General features: G+C 46.4%; 1 protein-coding gene across 3 annotated transcripts in view; it reads right to left on the bottom strand.

Annotated features, from left to right (window-relative positions):
• MAP2K4 (mitogen-activated protein kinase kinase 4) overlaps positions 1-20,496 on the bottom strand; it is a 69,664-nt gene that overhangs the window by 10,236 nt on the left and 38,932 nt on the right. For all 3 annotated transcript variants that reach the window (XM_062010918.1, XM_062010917.1, XM_062010919.1), the window contains exons 4-7: positions 12,519-12,638; positions 2,588-2,707; positions 1,776-1,827; positions 1,258-1,385 (exon numbers count right to left, since the gene is read on the bottom strand). In XM_062010918.1, the coding sequence (XP_061866902.1) occupies positions 1,258-1,385; positions 1,776-1,827; positions 2,588-2,707; positions 12,519-12,638 (420 nt within the window). The remainder of the gene's footprint in view (positions 1-1,257; positions 1,386-1,775; positions 1,828-2,587; positions 2,708-12,518; positions 12,639-20,496) is intronic.

The following is a 20,496-nucleotide window of genomic DNA, read 5'->3' on the forward strand; positions in this document are numbered from 1 at the left end:
CCTGGGAGGGGGAGGGAAGCAAACAATCAGGACAGACTCCCAGGAGCCAGGGCTCAGCCTGAGCAATTTCCACGCAGCTGCTCTCCTACCACTGCTCTCCAGAAACACATTCTCCTGGAATTAAGTTATGGCACACTCTGGAATGAAAATAGTTTGCAAAAAAATCACTCCAGTTCTGCTCTGCAATAACTCCTGTGACCTAATCTTACCGTAGCAAACGGATTTCTCGCAGCCCAAGAAAAGCCTGCACCCAGACAGCACTGCCTCCCCCTGCATGCTGTGCTTGGAGTGTGAGCAGGCGCTGCTGGAAGCACAGAGCAGCTCTCTGCAGCAGGGAATCACAGAATCACAGAATGGTGGGGGTTGGAAGGGACCTTTAAAGATCATCTAGTCCAACTCCCTGCAGAAGCAGCTCCCACCTAGATCAGGTCACACAGGAATGTGTCCAGGCAGGTCTTGAAGACCTCCATGGAAGGAGCCTCCACACCCTCCCTGGGCAGCCTGGGCCAGGGCTCCCTCGCCTCACAGTAAAATAGTGCTTTCTTATGTTTAAATGGAACTTTTTGTGTTCCAGCTTCATCCCATCACCCCCTGTCCTGTTGCTGATACAATAAAAAAAAGGATGCCTCAACCTCCTGACACCCACCAGTGAGGTATTTGCAACTATTAATGAGATACCCCCTCCATCACCTCTTCTCCAGACTAAACAGCCCCAGGTCCTGCAGCTTTTCCTCCTCACAGAGACATTCCAACTCCTCAGCATCTTGCTAGTCCTTAACTGGCTTCCCTCCAGCAGTTCCCTGTCCCTCTTGAGCTGGGGAGCCCAGAACTGGACACAGGACTCCAGATGAGGCCTCAGTAGGGCAGAGCAGAGGAGGAGCAGAACCTCCCTCGATCTGCTGGCCACACTCTTCATGATGCATCCCAGGATGCCATTGGCCTTCTTGGTCATGAGGACACATTGCTGGCTCATGGTTAGTTTATTTATCAAGCAGGACTTCCAGGTCTGTGGTAGAGGAACCCAGAGGATCTGCCTTTGCCACAGCCTCGATGTCTTTGCTGACGCTGCCGGCAGCAGCGTGTGAGTCAGAGCTCGGTTTCCTCTGGGAAGCGGATGCACATCCCACGGGAAAAGGGTTGACACTGCAGTCAGGTGCCAGGAGTGGCTGTGCTGAGGCAGGTCTGCAGGAGGAGAGTGAGACCCTGCAGAGCCTGTGGGCACAGCAGCTGCCCAGTGCCCACCCCATCCCCACTCACCGCCATGTACGGCCGGCACCCCGCGTCCCGCGTTTTGGCGATGGAGTCCACGAGCTGTCCGCTAATGCCGAAGTCACAGAGCTTAATATTCCCATTTCTGTCCAGAAGAATATTGGAAGGTTTGATGTCTGTAAGTGAAAGAAATTTCAACCAGTTAAGTCATGGCTGGAGGTTTCAGTTTCAAGAAGAGCAGCTGCAGAGAACTGACACTGGCAGCACGGTGCAGCCTCCATGGCCCCCTCAGCCCAGGCGGCAACCAGATATGCTCGTGGCCTCAGAGGATCCCAACTAGGAGCAAGAGGAGAAGGAGCCAGTCCCAAAGATGCCACATGCCCAGAGGCAGACACCCAACCACCTTGAGATCACACAGATAGATGAAACAGCCACTGGGACGCACTTGTGCAAGACCTGTGCTCAGGCTGGCGGTAGTGCACGTGCTGATTACACTTCAAGTGACCTTTGCTTCCAATCAAAGTTCTTGCAATTATTTTCACAGGCAAGAAAAGACATGAACTCACCTCTGTGAATGATTTTCAAGTTTTCTTTTAAGTGGTTTAGTGCTTTCACAGTCTAGGAAAGAACAACAGATGAAAAATGAGCAATGTTGTTAAGATTCCTGTGACTATTAAACTTTCGGAACTCCAGGATCAGGGAGAAGAGCATTAACTGTGCTGAGGTACTACTGCTATAAATATGTCATGTCATGAAAGTCAATCTTTCCTGCAGGGCTGCAGATACCCTCATGGGATTCATCTCACTTCACCACCAAAGTCATCACAAGATGGGAACTCAGCGCACACACCCAGGCACCAACTGACGAGAGGGAGGGGACAGGCAACTCAATGAGACCAGACCCTTACTCTCAGATGCTTTGGTGGGGTTCACATGTCTTGACTATAAATGTCCCACCCCTTGTTCAATTACAAGCAGGGCAAGGAGAGACAGCTCATCTAGTTTAGACACCTTCCTTGGAATGGGAGAGCCTGCACTCAGCTTCCACTGATGCCACCACCCAGGCACGTGAAGCAATCCCTGAGGAGGGGGCTGCAGCCTCTCCTGTTGATGCCTATGTTTAAGCAGACAGAGCAGGAAGATGCTCCTGGGGTCTCTCTGTGAGCTGATTACAGACCCCAGACCTGCTTTTCCATCATGCAGCATGCTGTGGAAAAGTCAGAGCATCCTCAAGGATCACTGGAAGTGTGGTGCAACACAACAGCAGCAGTTCTGTCACACACAGATCAACCAGTTCTCATGTGTGAGGGAAAGAGATCTCAATTTTTCACATTAGCTTCAAGAACATACACAAAAGGCTTTAGCAAAAAATACTCACAGCTAAAGTGATTTTGCCTAGGATTTCTTCTGGAATAACATCATCTAATACACTATATACATATTTGTAAAACTTATCAAACGAGGTAGACATGAGCTCCATACAGATCCAACAGTCACCCTGGAAAGAGAAAAGACTCTGTTACTGTCAAGAGGAACATGAGAAACAAAAATCCAGAGAGCATAAAGAAATCCCTTCAACCCAATCAAACACATCAACAGCAACATGGAAGGAAGGACGGAATTCATCTTGATGAATTTTAGCAATGGGAGACTCGTTCCTATACACAAGTCTCCCTGACTCCCTTCCCCATCAGAGGCACCTAGGGGACCAGCTGAGAAGAGACTGGCTCTCCAGGGGACTGCAAAGCACAGTCAAACACCAGCAAGTACAACAAGACTAAAAAAATATATCCCTTCAGTTTATGACTACCCTGCAGAGGACAGAAAACATTTCACACAACATTCGGAGATACCATCTAAGCAAGAGAAAATGAAAATAAAGCCAAGAAAGTGGAAGGTTTTGTTCATTTGCATCTTCCAGTGAAACAATTTCAACACAGAAAATGGAAAAAACATACAACCTGTGTTAAACCAAGCCAAGCTTAACTACCACAGGACAATAACATATCTTTTTATCAAACTCTGTAAATCAACCCACTCCCACTGGATTTTCTGAGGATGAGAAACAGATCCCCAAAATACAGGAGGACTTCATCTTTTGGTTTGGTATGTGTCTACCATATGGTGACAGACAGCTCAGCCATGGATTGATCTTAGTCATTTCAACTTTTGGGAACATTTTAGCTTCAAGTTGAGCACGACAGAAGGCTTTCTGTGAGCTAATTCTGTAGACTCTCAGGCACTTCAGGCAACACTTCATTGGCAGAAATACTAAAACAGTAAAACTAGAGCTGCCTGCACTAGAAATGACATACTTAAACCTATCTTCTCCAAGCTGTATCACAAGTCTTAGAACTTAATTAGCTGTCAAAACCTATGAGCAGAACAGCATTGATTAGTTTGGTTGTCTCACCCTGGCTAAATAACACCTAAAACATTTTAAGAAGCAGCAGCTTGTGCAAGAAGTGCTGCCCTGAGCTGCCTGGGAGGTTCAGGAACAGGATGCCTGTTGGTTACAATTAAGCTGCACACTCCTATGATGTGAAGCAAGAAGTTGAGGAGAAACTTCCCCAAGTAATTATCCTACAGAAGGGAGATTTTCCCTTTTAGACAAAACATAAATCAACCAAACTCTAAATTTAATACACAGAAATTCAATTAGGAAAGAAAAAACCCCTATGGTATGGACATGGTGGAGGTGTGGCAAAGCCCTGAGCTCACATCCTGCACACACAAACCACTTGGAATCATGGAATCGATTTGGTTGGAAAAGACCCTAAAGATGATGGAGTCCCAGCCCTCCCCTCACCCTGCCCAGCCCACCATTAACCCACGGCCCTCAGCACCTCAGCCCCATGGCTTTGCAATAGCTCCAGGGATGGTGATTGTTTGAAGCAATCTCCTGGTGCACCTGAGAGTCAGGAGCAATTTTCAAGTTCTATTTAGTTGATGAGAAACCTTGTAGAGACACAGATTTTAATGCCAAAAAGGGCTTTTCTACCAGTCAGAATGACCTCCTGTGAAACACAAGCCAAGGAACTGCATCCATCAAGATGGCTCGAGTCCAAAAGCTTGTTTTAGAGGGAACAGAAGTGCCCAGTAAAGGTGCTGTCAAGCACTGGACACGGCTATCAGCAGAGGCAGTGGTGCTGTCCAGCTTGGCCTTGGGCTGCTCACACACCTGGCAAGGTTGTTTCCAGCAATACAGACAACAAACTGCCAGGAAGCATCTCACATGCCTCCAGTGTTACAGACGCTGCTGCTTCAGAGACTAGGAATCCATCACTGTCCTCTGCCAAAGGAGAGATACTGCCCCAAGAGTCTCTCCTTTCTGAGAAGAGATGATCTGCTTTCCTAGGAAGGGCTGAGCCTCCAGTGAGCTGGTTAGGAAAAAGAGTGGGGGTTCAGAGCCATGGGCAGCCTCATTTTACACTGCTCAACTGGCACCAGGTGTTTTACATCATCACAAGGTAGAGCAGAAGCTAACGTCATCCACTCAAGGGAAATGGCTGCTGCAAGCCTGAGCACAGAAAACATAGATTTACACAGATTTCATCCAAACAAAGCCAAAGGGACAGATGGAAAAGGTGCCAGGCCAGAAGCAGACACACCACAGGATAGAGGCAAGTGCAGTGCAGCAGGAAGACGGCACAACTGGCATTTCAGAAGACATGGAGAAAGGTGAGCTCAGGCTGCTAGAGAACAAAAGGTGGATATGAATGGATTTGGTTGAGGACCTGTTCAGATCTAAACTGCCAAAATGAAGTCAGGCAACACTTGAATAAAATTTTCCCCTTCCAGCACTGTCAAGAAATGCAAAATGCAGTTGAAACACTTTTAATTTATTGAGTGGCTCAGAGACGGCAACGAGGATCCATGCAGGAGTCATGTGAAACTGGAGCCACACCAGACCCTTACAAGGTATCTGTAATGACAGCAAACATGGGCTTGTTCTACTGGCTGCAGGATCATCTGCACTGCTTCTGCTTTCACCAGCCTCACATAAAAAACTGGGACTGTGCTATATTCCTGTGTTATTGTACTTAGACTGCAGGGGATTGGACTTGTTCAAGGCTTCTAGAACATCACCGACCACCTGCAGCCTCGTGTTTATGTCCAGTCACACCAATACTCTGTCTTCAGTCACACAGGTTACAAGGGATGATGTCTGTACAGCAAAAGCAACTCCAACAACAGGTAACCTCTTAAAGCCATTATCATAACCAAAGCTTCACAATATACTTAGTGCAGCTGTAGGGCTGGGAGGTGTGTGTTACCTAAAACTCAAACCTGTACAATAAATTGTTGTGTAATGTTAATTTAAGCATTAAAAAACCTGTGTATGAGCAAAAGAACTAAAGACTTGGTTTGGCATGTGCTCCAGGAGACCAAGTACAGAGAATTGCTGGATGTCAGCATTTATTGATCTGGCAATGTAAGAATCTACCTGAGCAACATGAATTCATGTCAGCAAGATGAATGCAGAAAGATGACAGATCTTTTTAATTATGCAGCCTCATTAAGACTCTACAGGTTCTTAACTCTTCCTGGGACTTGAAAGGATTTACCTCTTGGCAAAATTGCATGAATTTTACTGAGAACTAAAAGGAAAACTGACAAGGCTGACCCAGCTCACTCTGATCAAACACAGAAAAGTGCTGATGTGCATGGGAAAGTTCTGCTTCATTGTGAATTGTGAAGACAAAATCATATTAAAGGAAGTTTCTTTCTCTTTAGTTTACACTCTTAGGGCAGGTTGATTTCTGATTATACAATGGCAAGAGAAGCATTTTCATTTCCTCTTCTTGTTAGAGCTATTCTTCCAAAGAACAGATTCTAGGCTTTCCTGGGGATTAAATGACACTGTGCTAATGTACATCTTGTAGGCACTCCAAAACATGCCCAGGAATACCCTGCACATTTCATTCAAAATATCACTGCCTATCTCCAGGACATACACAGAAACTGCTTAACCAGCAACTGGGATGCTTCAGCTTCTCAATCAGAGTCCTGAGTTCCTAGTCAGCGCCTGAGCACGTCACAAAGAGCCAACCAGCTACCCTGCAGTTTGGCAGAAACAGGACCTGGGAGTTCTGGTGGACACCAGGTTGAATGTGAGCCAGAAACGTGTCCTTGCTGCACAGAAGCTAACAGTAACCTGGGCTGCATCAGGCAAAGCAGTGCCAGCAGGTAAGGAGGGGAGAGTCTTCCCTTTGACCCAGCACTGGTGAGGCCAAACCAGTGGTTGCGCCCAGTTCTGGGCTCCCCAGGACAAGAGAGGTGTGGTCATACTGGAGAGACTCCAGCAAAGGGCCACTAAGATGAATGAGGGACTGGAGCAGCTCTTGTATGAGGAAGGGCTGATGGAACTGGAAATGGGAGAACCTGGCTGAGGGGCATCCCATCAGTGTATCTGAATACCAAAGGAAGGGTGCATAGAGGATAGTGCAAGGCTGTCTTCAGTGGCACCCAGTGACAGGACCAGAGACACTGGGCACAAACTGACACACAGGAGGTTCCCTCTGAACATCAGGAAACACTTTTTCCCAGTAAGGGTGACTGAGCACTGCACAGGCTGCCCAGGGATGCTGTGGTAGACATGCAAAAGCTACTAGGACATGGTCCCAGGCAAGTGCTCTAGGTGGCCCCACTTGAGCATGGGAGATAGCCAAGGTGAGCCCCAGAGGTCCTTTCCAGCATCCACCATTCCAGGACTCTGTGACACCAATCTTGAAGGCCTATCACACTAATGCACTGCACGACAACTTCTTAGGCAAGTTGTATCTGTACTAGTGAAGAGAGGATGAAGAATGTCATCACCCTCACAATGTGATCCAGAGGATGCTGTTCCTATGGACTGGTGCCCAATCACAGGGCCTTGAGTAACACCAACATAGGCAACAATTTCCATAGAAAGAAGCTGTTGTACATCAATAAGAAAGAGAGCAAACACCTTGTATCAACAACCCAAGGATGTGCCCACAATTCACACTGATGTCAGCACTGCACTATTGACACATCCATAGCAACTCTTCCTTCCTGACAGCAGAAGCTCCCCAAGGGCTAATTTACCTGTTCTCCCGGGCATGTTTTGCAATTTGCAATGAATTCTTCATTCAGTGCTTTTACCAGCTATTGAGCCTGTTGGTTTAAACTTGGCTCAGTTACAGTCACACTGTGTAGAAGTCACTGCTGAGATCCCAAGTCAGACAAGGCTTTTTTTCCCCTCTTCCCATTTGGAGAAGAAAAATAACAGAACAGTTATTCTGAAAGAGCAGTTAGTGTGCTCGTGATAACCAACCGGACATCCCCAGCCTTACAGGTACTGTCTCAAGCTGGATTAGCTGTTGAGCTTCCAACAGACATGCAAGAAAAGAAAACTGTCATTTTCTCAGACTTAAAAACTCTCTGAATTCAGGACAAAAGACTCAGGGTTGTCCAAGCAGTGCAGTTCTATCCTCAGCTGAACACCTCTCTTCTCAGGTGAAATATTTCACTCAGGTGAAATATTTGCAATCACCTTTTTTTCTCCCCCCACCAAGCAAGTACTGCTTCAAGAGGTAACAAATGAACACTGATGCTCTTCAATACAGCATGTCTGGTGACTGATGTGGAAAGCTCTGTGTGCATTTCAGAGGTCTGAGCTCTCACTGGTGCATTATGGAGAAACTGGCTTCATGAACCTCAGGAAGTTCAACAAGGCTACCCAAGATCTTTAGAGAACTAAGTAACTGAACAGCCCCCTCAACAGCTGCACTAGAAGAATGAAGGATATTGTAACATCACAGGAAGTAACATCAGCATCACAGAGAAACGCTGTAACATCAACATTAGAATTAGTTCAGCTGGAAGAGGCCTTTAAGCTCATGGAGTGCAGCCTCTGACCCAGCCCCATCAACCACCAGCCCACTTCCCTCAGTACATCCATGGGGCTCTGAAACCCCTCCAGAGACGGTGACTCCAGCACCTCCCTGGGCAGCCCTTTCCAATGCCTGACAGCCCTGGCAGCAAAGAAATTCCTCCTCAGAGCCAGCCTCAGTCTCCCCTGGTGCAATTGAGGCTGTTTCCTCCTGTTCTATTGCTTGTCACTAGGCGGAACAGACCAACACTCCCCTGAGCCTTATTTAATCCAGGCTGAACAGCCCTAGATCCTTCAAGCCTTTCCTCATCTGAGACATGCTCCAAACCCTTTCCCAGCTTGGTACCCGCCTCTGGATCCTCCCCAGCACCTCAGTATCCTTGGAGAGAGGGGCCCAAAACTGGACACAGTATTCGAGGTTCAGCCTCACCAAAGGCAAGTACAGGGGAGGCCACAGCACCATCAACAAGAGAAGCAGGCAGAACACTGTCCCACAGAGGGTCTGATCCAGCACATGCACTACTTGCCATCAGTGCAATGAAGTCCCTGACTCCATGCAAAAGCTGAAACACTGTCATCTTCTTTTTCTGCTTTGCTCCTATTTCATTAAACAGGCAATTTAATCTCATCTAACAGGTGCTGATAAACCCAAGCAATGCTAACCTGGTAGTTTTTGCATTGCTACACATTCTGTTACAGGTTTTGCATTATAAACACAGACACACATCATCACAGGAGGGTGTCCCTTATGACTGACAAAGAAAAAGCAAACAAGATCTGTTAAGATGTCACCTGCCAAGGCACAAGCAAGACCAGTGTCCAGAGAAAACTTTCCCTACAGAAGATGCTTGCTGAACAAGTGAGGCAGAATATAACTAGCAACGAATATCTGTGTAGTAGTTTTGGCTTTCCAAATCAAACTTTTCCTATTCTTAGTAGCTGCCACAGTAACTCACCTGTTTACAGCTACTTTCCTGACTGGAAGCTGAGATACTTGTCTATCTGCAAAATAAGACCTTGAACAGTTTTGTCCCATTTGGTTCAGTATTCCTGCTCCCAAAACTGTCAGGTTTCAAGAGCTTAGCTCTGCTTCTCTGCACCAACAGCTCACTGTTCTGGAAGGGCTATCTGCCTTTCAAACAGCCCAGCTGCCCTGCTGCTGCTGAAGCTGCTATAATCTTGCCAATTATCTGATTGTGAGAGTCCCCTACACAACATTTAAGCTCTTCTAAAGAGGTTCTAATTAAAGTGCACCTTTTAGGAGCAGGCAGAAGATCTCCCATCTGTAGCTCCATCCAGGACAGAGCAGTTGGTCCCAAGAGAATATGTCTTTTGGAACTTACTTGCTTCACTTTTCACCTTGAAATGCTGAAGCAAAGAGCTCTGTTTATACATGCTTTGCTGCAGGACTTTCTGAGAGAGCATCAGTCTTTAGGCTTTTCCTATGAGCCCTTATACTCCAGGGGATGGTGCAGCAGTAACCTGGATCGTTCACAGCTATTTGGGCATAGATCTGCTAAGCAGAGTGGAGGGCTGAGATAGGTTCAAACCTACTGGTGAAGTTATTTTTTTTCCTTTCTGTGCTGTCATAGGTTCCCAGTGTTAAACTATGCAATTAATAATAGAACCCATAACTCATATGAGAAGACAGAAGCATATCAGCTCACCCTGTGAACCTTTGAGGTATGTGACTTGGAACATCACCTTGACAGTAAGGGACCAAGAGGGAAAGGCTGCTTTGATCTCAGAAGCAAATACCACTGATGCTGAGGGTGGCTGGAAAAGGGCATTCCAGGGACCAAGATGAACTAATCTAGAGTAACCTTACTGAAATCTTTCAAAGACAGAGCACACAATTAGCTGTGCCTGGTGTTTTGGACAAGACAAAGGGTGCAGCAGAGCCAGGCTGACATTTGGATGCTGATCAAGGTAGGTTTTAATATTATTTATGTGTGTGCCTAGAGCTGCAGGGAGGTGACAGGTTTGCACAGCTCTGAACATGCTCAACAGCATCTGGCAAGACATTATCTTGCTCAGAGACTTTTCTTCACACCAGATGACAGCCTTATCATTTGTATTTCAGCAAAGCTGTAAATTTTCAGGCAAAGCTGAGGCTCCATAGTTGGTAGGAGCTTGTACTGTGTGAATGTGGACAATGCCTCCTGGCCTCAAATGGCTTCATGTTTAAATAGATAAGAAAAAGCAGAGCATGGGAAAGGAAGGATTATAATCCTCATTTTAGAGACTGAGATGTAAAGCCAGGGGAGTGACCTGGCAAAATTACAGACAGACTCTCTACAAGCAGGACTGAGTATTTAATATTCAGTCTCACTTTTGGGCTTTAACTACAACACTGACTTTCCTTCCCTAACAGTTCCCAAGTGAAGCCCCTGCAAGACTGCACAAGCTGCTATACCTGATAATATGCAAAGGTGACTAGCAGCCAGTAGGTCTCCACTTTCCTTCTTCCCTTGAGTAGATATACAGAATCTGTGCTGAAGTAGTGGAAACTAGACAAGGCTACATGTCTGTCCTCCCCTATACTGTGTTAGCTTCAAGACCAGAACAGTTACAGGAGGAAGAATAATACATATCTGCAGGAGAGCTGCAAGAGCTGCTGCTCTCTGGAGGAAGGGGATGCAGTAGTCAGGTTTTGATGTTTCTCTTCTCCAAAGCTCTTGTTTTTGCGAATGGACCAAACATTTGCAATCCAGTGCTGCTCACTAATGCTGTATTCCTCTTCTTATGCCTGTATTGAACAGAGTCAGCTCAGCCTGCTGACCACCTTCCAACCTTGCCAGAAGGCTGTTTGGGCTATTCAAACTGTGGTTACTGGTCATTCAAAGCAATGAGAGTGCCTGGGCAAAGCACAGGAAGGTAGAATGATAATTTTTGTGGCCTTACAGCATAATATCTACCTTAAATTACAATAAATAGATGCTAACACAATCACAAACATGCAGTGATTAACATAATATTCCTGGCCATGAGCAGCTGAAGTCAGGATTAATGCTGTTCACACCTTTCAATGCTCTAATTCTTTTCTTCACTTGGAAGAACTCATGAACTCATCACATTGAATATCCCACTCCACATCACACAATATCTCTGTGCATGAAAGGGCCAGGAAAAAAAAACACAGCCCCTAGGCTAGCTATTGCAAATCTTGCTCCTTTCAAGAACAGTCATGCAATTTTGGTCTCTGTCCCAAAAGAACTGGAAAAGATGCAGAGAACAGCAAGAAAGATGATGAAAGGTCTGGAAGGGGTTCCATGTATGACAAGTTGGCACTGATCAAGCTGAGTAAGACATGACAGAGGGGGAATATGGCAACTGTCCATAAAATCCTTGGTGACCTGGAGAATATGGATGAATATCAACTGTTTACCACCTCTTCAAACACAAAAAACTCGGGGAAGCACTAGAGGTACCACTCAGAACAGCAGGATGAGACTTCAAAATGAACCAAGGTGATGGGCCTTCAAACGAAGGGCTCACAACCAAAGGAAGTGTCTCCCAGGGAGCATCAGAACACCACACATGTAGTCAAGAGAAACTGAACACCTTAATGGAAAAGAAATCCAGTAAGAGTCACTGGGCACAGAGCCAGCATATCTAGCTCAGAAGACACTCAGCTGCATAAAATTGAAGGCTATGGTTAAGTATCACACACACTTTCACAAGCACATCCTGTAGGCCATTGTCAAAGGCAGAACACCCTGCTAGGAGCTTTGGTCTGACCCAGCATAGAATCATAGAATGGTTTCAGCTGGAATAGACCTTTAAGCTCACGGAGTGCAGCCTTTGTCCGAGCCCTCAACCACCAGCCCATTGCCCTCAGTGCAACATCCACCCAGCTGTGAAACCCCTCCAGGGACGGTGACTCCAGCACTTCCCTGGGCAGCCCCTTCCAATGCCTGAAAACCCTGTCAGCAAAGAAATTCCTCCTCAGATCCTGCTCTGCTTGCCCTTGTTATGTATCTGCAGGTACAAACCACTTCCAGGCAGACTGAGAGCCTCTGACACAGCCTGGATACATACATACACACACCAGGTAACCTTATGGGCAGCTGTGACTCCCATCACAGCAGCAACCTCCCTTACAGAGGCACAGGTCCTCCACTCAGTCACATCTCACAACTACTGACACAAACCACACCTGTGCACAGCCCAGCAGCACACACCCTGCTCATCAAGAGAGAAGAAAAGCAGGAAAGCAGGAGGCTGAAATACAGAGACGCAACACTGAACGGGAGCAGCACCTATGTGCTCAGCAGCACCCAGCTGTCTGGGTTTCCTGGTTAAACACCTTTGCTTAAAAGTGGACAGCTAAGAAACCTAACATAATTTAACTTTCTTCCTCCTTATTGCTAGTTGGAAACTGAAAAGAAAGAAAAGAAAAGGTAAAAGCCAAACAGTGCTATGAATGAAGCAAGTCTGGAGTGCCCACCTCTCTGAAGAGCGCGCCATAAAACTGAACAATGTACGGGCAGTCACTGCTTCTCATTACTACATCAAGGTCCATCAGAAGCTGCTTCTGTTCTTTTTCATCCACTGTCGACCGAATTCTCTGAAAGAGGAAGAGTGGCAGAGACTTTATCACTTACATTCCAGTACTGTATCCTCAGCCCCACTTCTGGAGAAACATGCCAGAGACCCCAAACCCCAAGGCTGAGCAGGCAATCCCCAAGGCATGCTCAAAAACACTATAGAGAATTAAGCTGTCCTCTTAAATAAGAATTACAACTGAAAACCCCTACATCCAATTAATTTAGACTATAAAATTCCCAGTACTCTTGTGAGCATCAAAGTTTTCAGAGGAAACGTCAGAGTGAAGTTACAGATCAGAGTTTTCACTGACAACTACAGAAAAACACCACATTCAGGCTTTCATTTCAAACCAAATCCACACAGAGCTCTTAACCACATGTTGGATAGGGCTTGAAGGCTGTTTTGATGTTTAATCAAGGAATATTATGTCTAAAAATGTCTAAGACAAGCACAGAAGACAAAAAGGCTCCTTCCATCATGGCTGGCATGGTGAGAAGGGACCATCACATAACCCAGGGAACACATTGCTCTGGTAATGCTAATGGTGGGCAACAGTCCTGGGAGCCTTGGCCATAAAATTAACAATTTTTAATTTTACTTACTACTAGCCTAGGGAATATAATACTGTTTAAAAGATACTATATATATATATATAAATATATCTACTACTATGTGTGTGTATGTATCTGTATGTATACACACATTATATATAACAAGAAAAGTCTTATTTGGGTTTGAAATGGCAATGCAAGTTTGAAAATAGGACACATCTTCAAACTCAAAGCTTGTTAAATGAAGGCTGGAGAAGATGATCCACAGTTTTTTGGGTTATTTTACAGACATTTTCAACATTTTGCACTAATGAATGCATGCCTGGAAGCACAGGTGAGGAAATGTGACCCTGAAGGTGAGACTCGTGTTGAAAAAGCATGTAAAAAAACTAAGGAAAACAAGTATTTGGCAAGAAGTCCGAGGCAACAAAGGTAGCCTGGACCCTCCTTGAGGAGAAAAACTACTTGGCTATCCAATAAAGAAAAATTATTCAAGGTTGTGGGGAAAATCTGCAAGATTCCAGCACCACTGACACTGCTGCCCTGGGAGCTGCTGCTGGTTTCAAGAGCACACGCAGCAGCAAGCACAAGGCTAAGGATATGGGGGTGCTTTCAGGGTTGGACATCCAAACAGCACTGTTTGCATGCTGATGTACCTGAAGACTGTTTTGTGATGACCCACACAAAATGAGGACAGTATCAACACTGTAATTTTCCTTACCTTTTGTGTATGCTGATACTTTGGTATTTCACCACCATGTTCTAGTAGCTTTAGTGTGGCCTAGACCAGTAAATGTCATGTTCATATTGTCCTTTTCCCTCCCAGGGAATTCTTGGGAAAAGTGGCCAGAGACTTGCCAAGCACACCCATGACCTGTAACATCTGCACTCGTGATGCCACTGCATGGGTGGCATTTGGTAGTCACAAACAGAGCAAGAAGATGGCTCAATGGACTAGTAATGAAACTCAAATGCTTCACCTCTAGGTCACTGGTTCAAGTCTGTTTAACAGTTCAGACACGTCACTGAAGGAGGACAGACGTGTTTGATTACTTCTTTGCCTTGTGTCTACACAATATAAAGCTCTACAACACCCTGCTGAGATACCAAAGGCTGAGCAGACTGAATGCCTCTATCTAGAGAGCACACCATCAGCACTGTGAGAAATGACAATGCCCCTGCTCTGACCTCAGTAGAAGACAACAGACGCCAAAGCCACCACGTTGGGGCCTATGAAAAGTAGTTTAGTCTCTACCCACACCTCTGTGAAGTTCATCTCTTTGGTGAGGAGTAATATCCAAAGGAGCTTGTCTCCATATTGTAACTTGAATCTATCTTCTTTCTGTGCCAACTCTGCATCTGTCTCCAAAAAGCTTCTTTCCTGGTCATCCAGGAGTGTCCCCAGCCCTCCTCTGCATTCCCCTTACATCTGCACAACGCTGTCACAGCCCTCCCCGTAGCTTCCTTAAACTCTACAATTTCCCCTGAAATTCCCCCATCCTACCTCTGACATTTCCTTCTCTATTGCTTCTCCAATTCTGTGATATCTATATATATATACGTTGTATGGAGGAGACAACTTTAATAGCACCCCAGAACAACAAACCCAAAGATTCCTCCTTTTGCCAAACACAGTCTCCATAGTGAGAAAGGGCAAGCAGAGAACCCAGAGACAGACTGGGGGACAGCTATGGGGCAGAGCATCTAGACAGACACAGGAGCCAAAAGACATCTTGAGAAGGCAGTATGGACTCCCCAGCAAACACCACTTCAGGGAGAAAAGGTAATGACTTGATGCAAGACTGAGAGGTCTCGTACAAGGGTGCTGGAGACAGGAGATGGGCAAATTCAAGAGGAGAGGAAAACTGTCAGGAACAGCATGCAGGAGAGCACTGAGCTGGGGTCAGCCCAGGCTGGGAAATATGGCTTTATCTAGCCAAAGTGCACCAGGGAGTCTGCTGCAGGCCAGCAGTCCCAATCCACCAGCTAAGGAACAAAAGTCCACCAGCAAAACAAGGAGGAAACAGCAAAAGGTGACCAAAACCAACCACAGCCACTAGCCAAATAGCACACAAGCCATAATGATGTGCTAACTAATTGAAAGAAAGATAGTGCAGCAGCTACCACAGATAGACTCCCTCAAGAACATGGGAGATGGGCAAGAAGGAAGACACAAGGTGAGGCAACAGCCTAAAGACGCCATTTAAGACAGAGATGGACAGGTTTGACTTGGTTTCAGGTCTTATACCTCTCAGCCTGGTCACTCTGTTGGATGTAGCAACTGACGTGGCCAAACAGACCACATATGGAAGAAAAGGGTTTGTAGCAGAGGCTTACAGAAAGTCCCTTTTCAGTGGTTCCTTGTTAGCCTCAAACTTAAAACTGCATCAAATCCTCCAAGAGAAAATTCTCCAGTCCTTTTAATACAAACACAGGTTAGAACAAAGCCTTCTGACATCAGGAAGCGCTCTGAAAGCTATGCCCTAGGCAGCAGCAACAGCCAAAGAATAAGCTATGCTGTGGACTGGACCACTCTCCAACCAAGACAGATCCCAGAAACTGGACCCAAAACAGAAGCAACATCTCCCAGCCCTCATATACTTACAAAAAGTTTCAGGTGTGGTGGCAAGCAACCAGTTCAAAGGACGAAAAGCAAAGAAAAGAACATTTTAAAAAGAACAGAGAAACCTATAAACAACAAACTGAAAACTTAACTCCTTGAGTTGTGAGACAACACAGGGCTGTCCCATACCCAGAGCTCACATGTGCTCAGCAGAAAGCACAGCACAGCGGTGCCACCAGAGAGCTGCTGCTCCCAGGACATGGCAGGGACTGAGGACTCCAAACCTGCAGCAGGAGAAAGGAGGTTTTGCCCACTCATTGCTGAGGGTGAGGATCTTTATCTACCCATCTGAAACATATGTATTGCTGACAGAAGTATGTCAGGTCTTTCCCTGATCACAACAAGTTTCCCACCTCCTATACTAAAGTTCTTGCTCTCTCTCACCATTTCCTCTTAGCCCATATTCCTTTCCCAGTGTAGTACCAGCAGGGCTTGGAGCACTGGTCTCAGCCTGTAACCCAAATGAAGGAGTGAATCAGAAAATTCTGCTCAATAAACCATAGGGAGAGGGTACCTAATTGTGTAAAGAATGGAAATTCTGATTTGCAACAAAACCTGCTTGCAAAAAGCCCTCAGACCTCTCACCAGAAGTCACATGAGAAACAGGAAGAAACTTTCCCCTTGACTGAGCTCAATACACGAATGTGTTGTTTTGAGGGGATTTTATGGGCTATCAGGCATTCAGGTAAGGATGGAGAGATTATGGAAGTAAAACTAAATGTTAAATTTCTGCTCTCTGGGACATCTGATACTTAGCAACCTATTTCAGCTGTGAGGCTGCCATTGGAGAAAACCTGTGAAAGCCAAAGACATGAGCAACTGTTCTAAAGCTCAGGATGGAGACTAAGCACTGACATAGCATAGACACTGGAAGATGCAGACAATTCTGGTATATGGCTGAAAAATCACTGTATCTTTTAGGGAGGGGGTAAATCAAACACAAGGACAGTGGGCAAAAAAAATGCCCTCTCCCCAGCTGGCTTCCTCTCTTAGCTGCAGCTATTTCTGACAGGAAAGTGATTCCCTTAAGAATTGCAAGGGGTTTCTATGAGGCTACAACAAGAAGCTTGAAGATCAAAGCACAAACCACTGCACTCATCTCCCAGGGGTGTATTTTTCAGGCAGTTCAGCTGGCTGAAATTGGCAAAAGCTACTAATACTGAACCCCAATTGGAGGTGATCCCTGCAGAAAGGGCATGCCTGGCTCCCCAGGGCAGGGCTGGCTGACCAGGAGAGGTGTGGGAGGTGGAGGTCTCCTGCCTGGGGGCTCAAGACATCACAGCTGTGCTTGGACTCCTGACTTGTACAGGCATCACCTAACAGACTAAGGGTTGGCTCTTTCAATAGTCACTTTATCTTGTGAACTCCTCAAACCACACATTTTCCTGGCCTTCCAGAGGCCTTTTTAAGCACTTTGGCTAATAAACCCCAGACCAGGTACTACAGTATTTTAGTGAGAAGCAGTGTCCCACTCTGACAGAGAACACTCCCCAGCTTTCCTTCCAGTTTGGGCTTTTTTTCATTTATGTGTTTTTATACCAGTCTGGAAAACCCAAAATCCTTTAAAGCATCTTTTTGTGGGTGTGAACTATCACCAGTGCCAGAGAGAAACTTCAGCACAGAAAGAATCCCCCCAGCTGCTACATGTCCTTCCCAGGAAAACCATTTCACCCAAATAAAATGAGGCTTCTCGTTCCTTCAGCATGCCAAAGAAGTCCCGTTCTTCCAACGTGTGGTACTGACATGAAACAAGCTGCACAGCCCTCAGGAGCAGCTGAGACAACAACATGTGGTGATGCTGGAGGACAAATACAAAGGAGGCTGAATAACTGCACATACTGTGAAGCCTCTGGTACAAAACCAGGAGTGAAAGCATTGGAGGGAGCAGGGTTCTCTGCAGAGCAAAGCCTGGGAGATCATTCACAACTCAGTTATGAACTGCAACTGACTGGGCAAAAGCAGAGCAACAAGAAACCAGAAGAAGAAGAAGAAACCAGTCAAAGGAAATCGGATGGAATTGGAAATATTGCAGAGAGCAGGCAAATATTGCAGGCAAGTTCTGGCCAGGGCAGGGACTTCTTCAAGGGAAGCCAGGAGCCCAGAAAGGAAACCTGCCAAGGAGGGGAGGAGTTAACACACAAACTGGCCTTGCAATTGTGAATTTGCGGAGACAGAGCTTCCACTAGATAGAATCTGGCAGTCCTCTTTCCACCTGGAAGCATCTTGATCTCATACATGTAAATAAACCCTCAAGAAAATTAATAGGGTTTCTTTAGTGAGGAGAAGACTGCAATGCCAGCTGACCCGGGGCAAACAGGGACTTTGCATCTCTAGGAAGTTCTGAAAGAGGAAGAGATCTAAGGAATAAGAGGATTGTCTTGTATTAACATTTGAAAAAAATAATGCAACATTTTCCAGGGACAAAATACTAATCCTCTGAGTTGGATTCCTCTTTCCTTTATCCTTTCCCCCTCTTCCTGATGACTCTAGGAAGAGTCTCTCTGTGGCAGAAAGGGTGAGGGATGCAAAAGCATGACACCAAGGACTACAACTGTCTTCCTCTGAAATCAACCTGCTGCAGCCCAGAAAAGCCTGCTCCAGCCTCCAGCCTGTTCCTGAAGAAGAGCATAATGTATTTCTGTTATTTAAATAGGTACTCATAGAAGTACAGAATGACAAAGGCTGGAGGAGAGGGAGGAACACGTACAGGACAAGAGCTCATCACCCGAGCCTCTCTCTAACAATGCTCCACCAGCTGATGCTTTGCTGCAGTGGTTTCACGCCAGCAACACGATGAGGCTCATTTTTCTCCTCTGCTGCTGATACTTCAGCACAGATGAAAGCTCTCTGACTCATCCAGGGGCCTGGCAGCCCTGCCCATGCAAGCAGCTAGACACCCGCATTAGAGGTGCCAGGATTACATCTGCCAGGATCTATAGGTTGGCCGATGAGGACAAAACACATGAAAGGGGGAAAATGAAAGAAAATGGTGCCTCCACCTGCAGAAGTGGAGTTATTTTGGCATTATTTCAGTACAGGGAAATTATTCTCCTGCTGTGGTAAGAAACAGAGACAGGAAGCGAAGCAAAAAGGCTGCACCTGGGAAGCCCCTGAGGCAGCTGCAACCATGTGCTCTGCAGGGAGAAAGCAGGAGGCCAAGCTCAACCATGCTTCAGGGAATCAAAGACTGTCCCTTGTGTAAAGGCTTGACAAAGCCAGAGGAAGGAGGTGGAAACAGGATGTGAGGGTCCACTCCAGCAGCCACATCTGCACAGGCTGAGAGGTGAACGGGATGAGCACCCAGCAGGAGCTGCCATCAGTCAGAGCCAGACTCCAGCACTGAGGGGAAAGAACAACATTTTATGTTGTGAAACAAGGAGGATTTTAATCTGTCTGCAGCAGAAGGGGCTGATAAGACATGGGATGCAGCCTGGTCATGGTAGCTGCAAAGAGGATTTGGCCCTTCCAGAAGTGGAGCAGGGAGAAGCCTGACTGCACTGGAGATCTGCAACACTGACAGTGGAAATTTAGGTAGTGGTGGGCAAGGATAGTGGAGCAGCTGGGGAAGCCCCCATACCAATTTGCTCTGCATCTAATTAGCAGCTTCTGAAGCTATCTCTGTATTTCACTCAACGGCATAGAACAGCCAACTACTTTTGGCTGCGGCCTCCATAAAGTAACTTCCCACTGCTGAGTGTCCTTCCAAGGACAATTTGCCTGCTGCACTGATGTTGCTCTTGGAGAAGCACAGCAAAAGGACAGCAGCACCACCAGAGACACTGGCTTTACAATCCACCTAGTTGCAGGGCACTAGTCCTATGATGCAGCACGATGCCACACCAACAGCTATCACTAGACCAACGTGTTTCCTTCTCAAACCACCATTCCCTTCCAAAGCTTCTTAACCTTCTCTTACAGAAGGGCATTATGCTGAAGGGGAAGAAAACAAGTGGAGTTCCTGCCTATAGAGAAAGGGGAGATGTGGAGAGCAGCTAGCTTCCCTGAACACAGGTGGGGAGCTCAGGCTTCAGACAGCAACAGCTCCACAAGCCCTCAAGACACCACAGGCCTGATGGAGACAGAGAGCAGGAGGTGGACAGCCCCAGACACAAATGGCCCTTAGGGCAGACTTAGGTAGAGCAGGAGCAGGGGGAGTAATTCACAACCTTGGCTGCCCCAAAAGTAATGGTGATCTGTGAAAGGAAAGGCTGAGAAGTTTGGAATGAACTAGTCACCAGTCCAAGCTCAGCCGTGTCCTGAAACCTGTATCATCCTGAAAACTGTATCACTGAAGCTATGGAATAGCTGCTGTTGCCTTGGAGATCTCACTGTTCCACCCACAGATCTTCTTTTGCTCAATTCTGTGGTTTATTCCCCACTGGGACAAAAGAACAGGCCGCTGCCACTAACATTTTAGAAATTATCAACCTTCAGAAACTATTAGCCTTCCTTCTCCTGCAGGTCTAGTGATGCCCACCCAAGGGAAGTGGCTTCAGAGAAAAGTGGCACCATCCCAGCCCATAACTTTGACATTTCAAAGTTTAGACACTGTAAATGTATTGGTTCAAAAGTGAGCCCCCAAGCCCAGCATGTCCCCGAGGCTCAGACCACCTCTCTTCCCTTGGCAAAGCCAACTCAACATGCTGGGCAGTGTCATCTTCAACTGTGTGCTTCAAGAAGACAGCACTGGTGCCTCCCAAGAT

Source organism: Colius striatus, chromosome 18 (assembly GCF_028858725.1).
Source record: "Colius striatus isolate bColStr4 chromosome 18, bColStr4.1.hap1, whole genome shotgun sequence".
Classification (NCBI taxonomy): domain Eukaryota; kingdom Metazoa; phylum Chordata; class Aves; order Coliiformes; family Coliidae; genus Colius; species Colius striatus.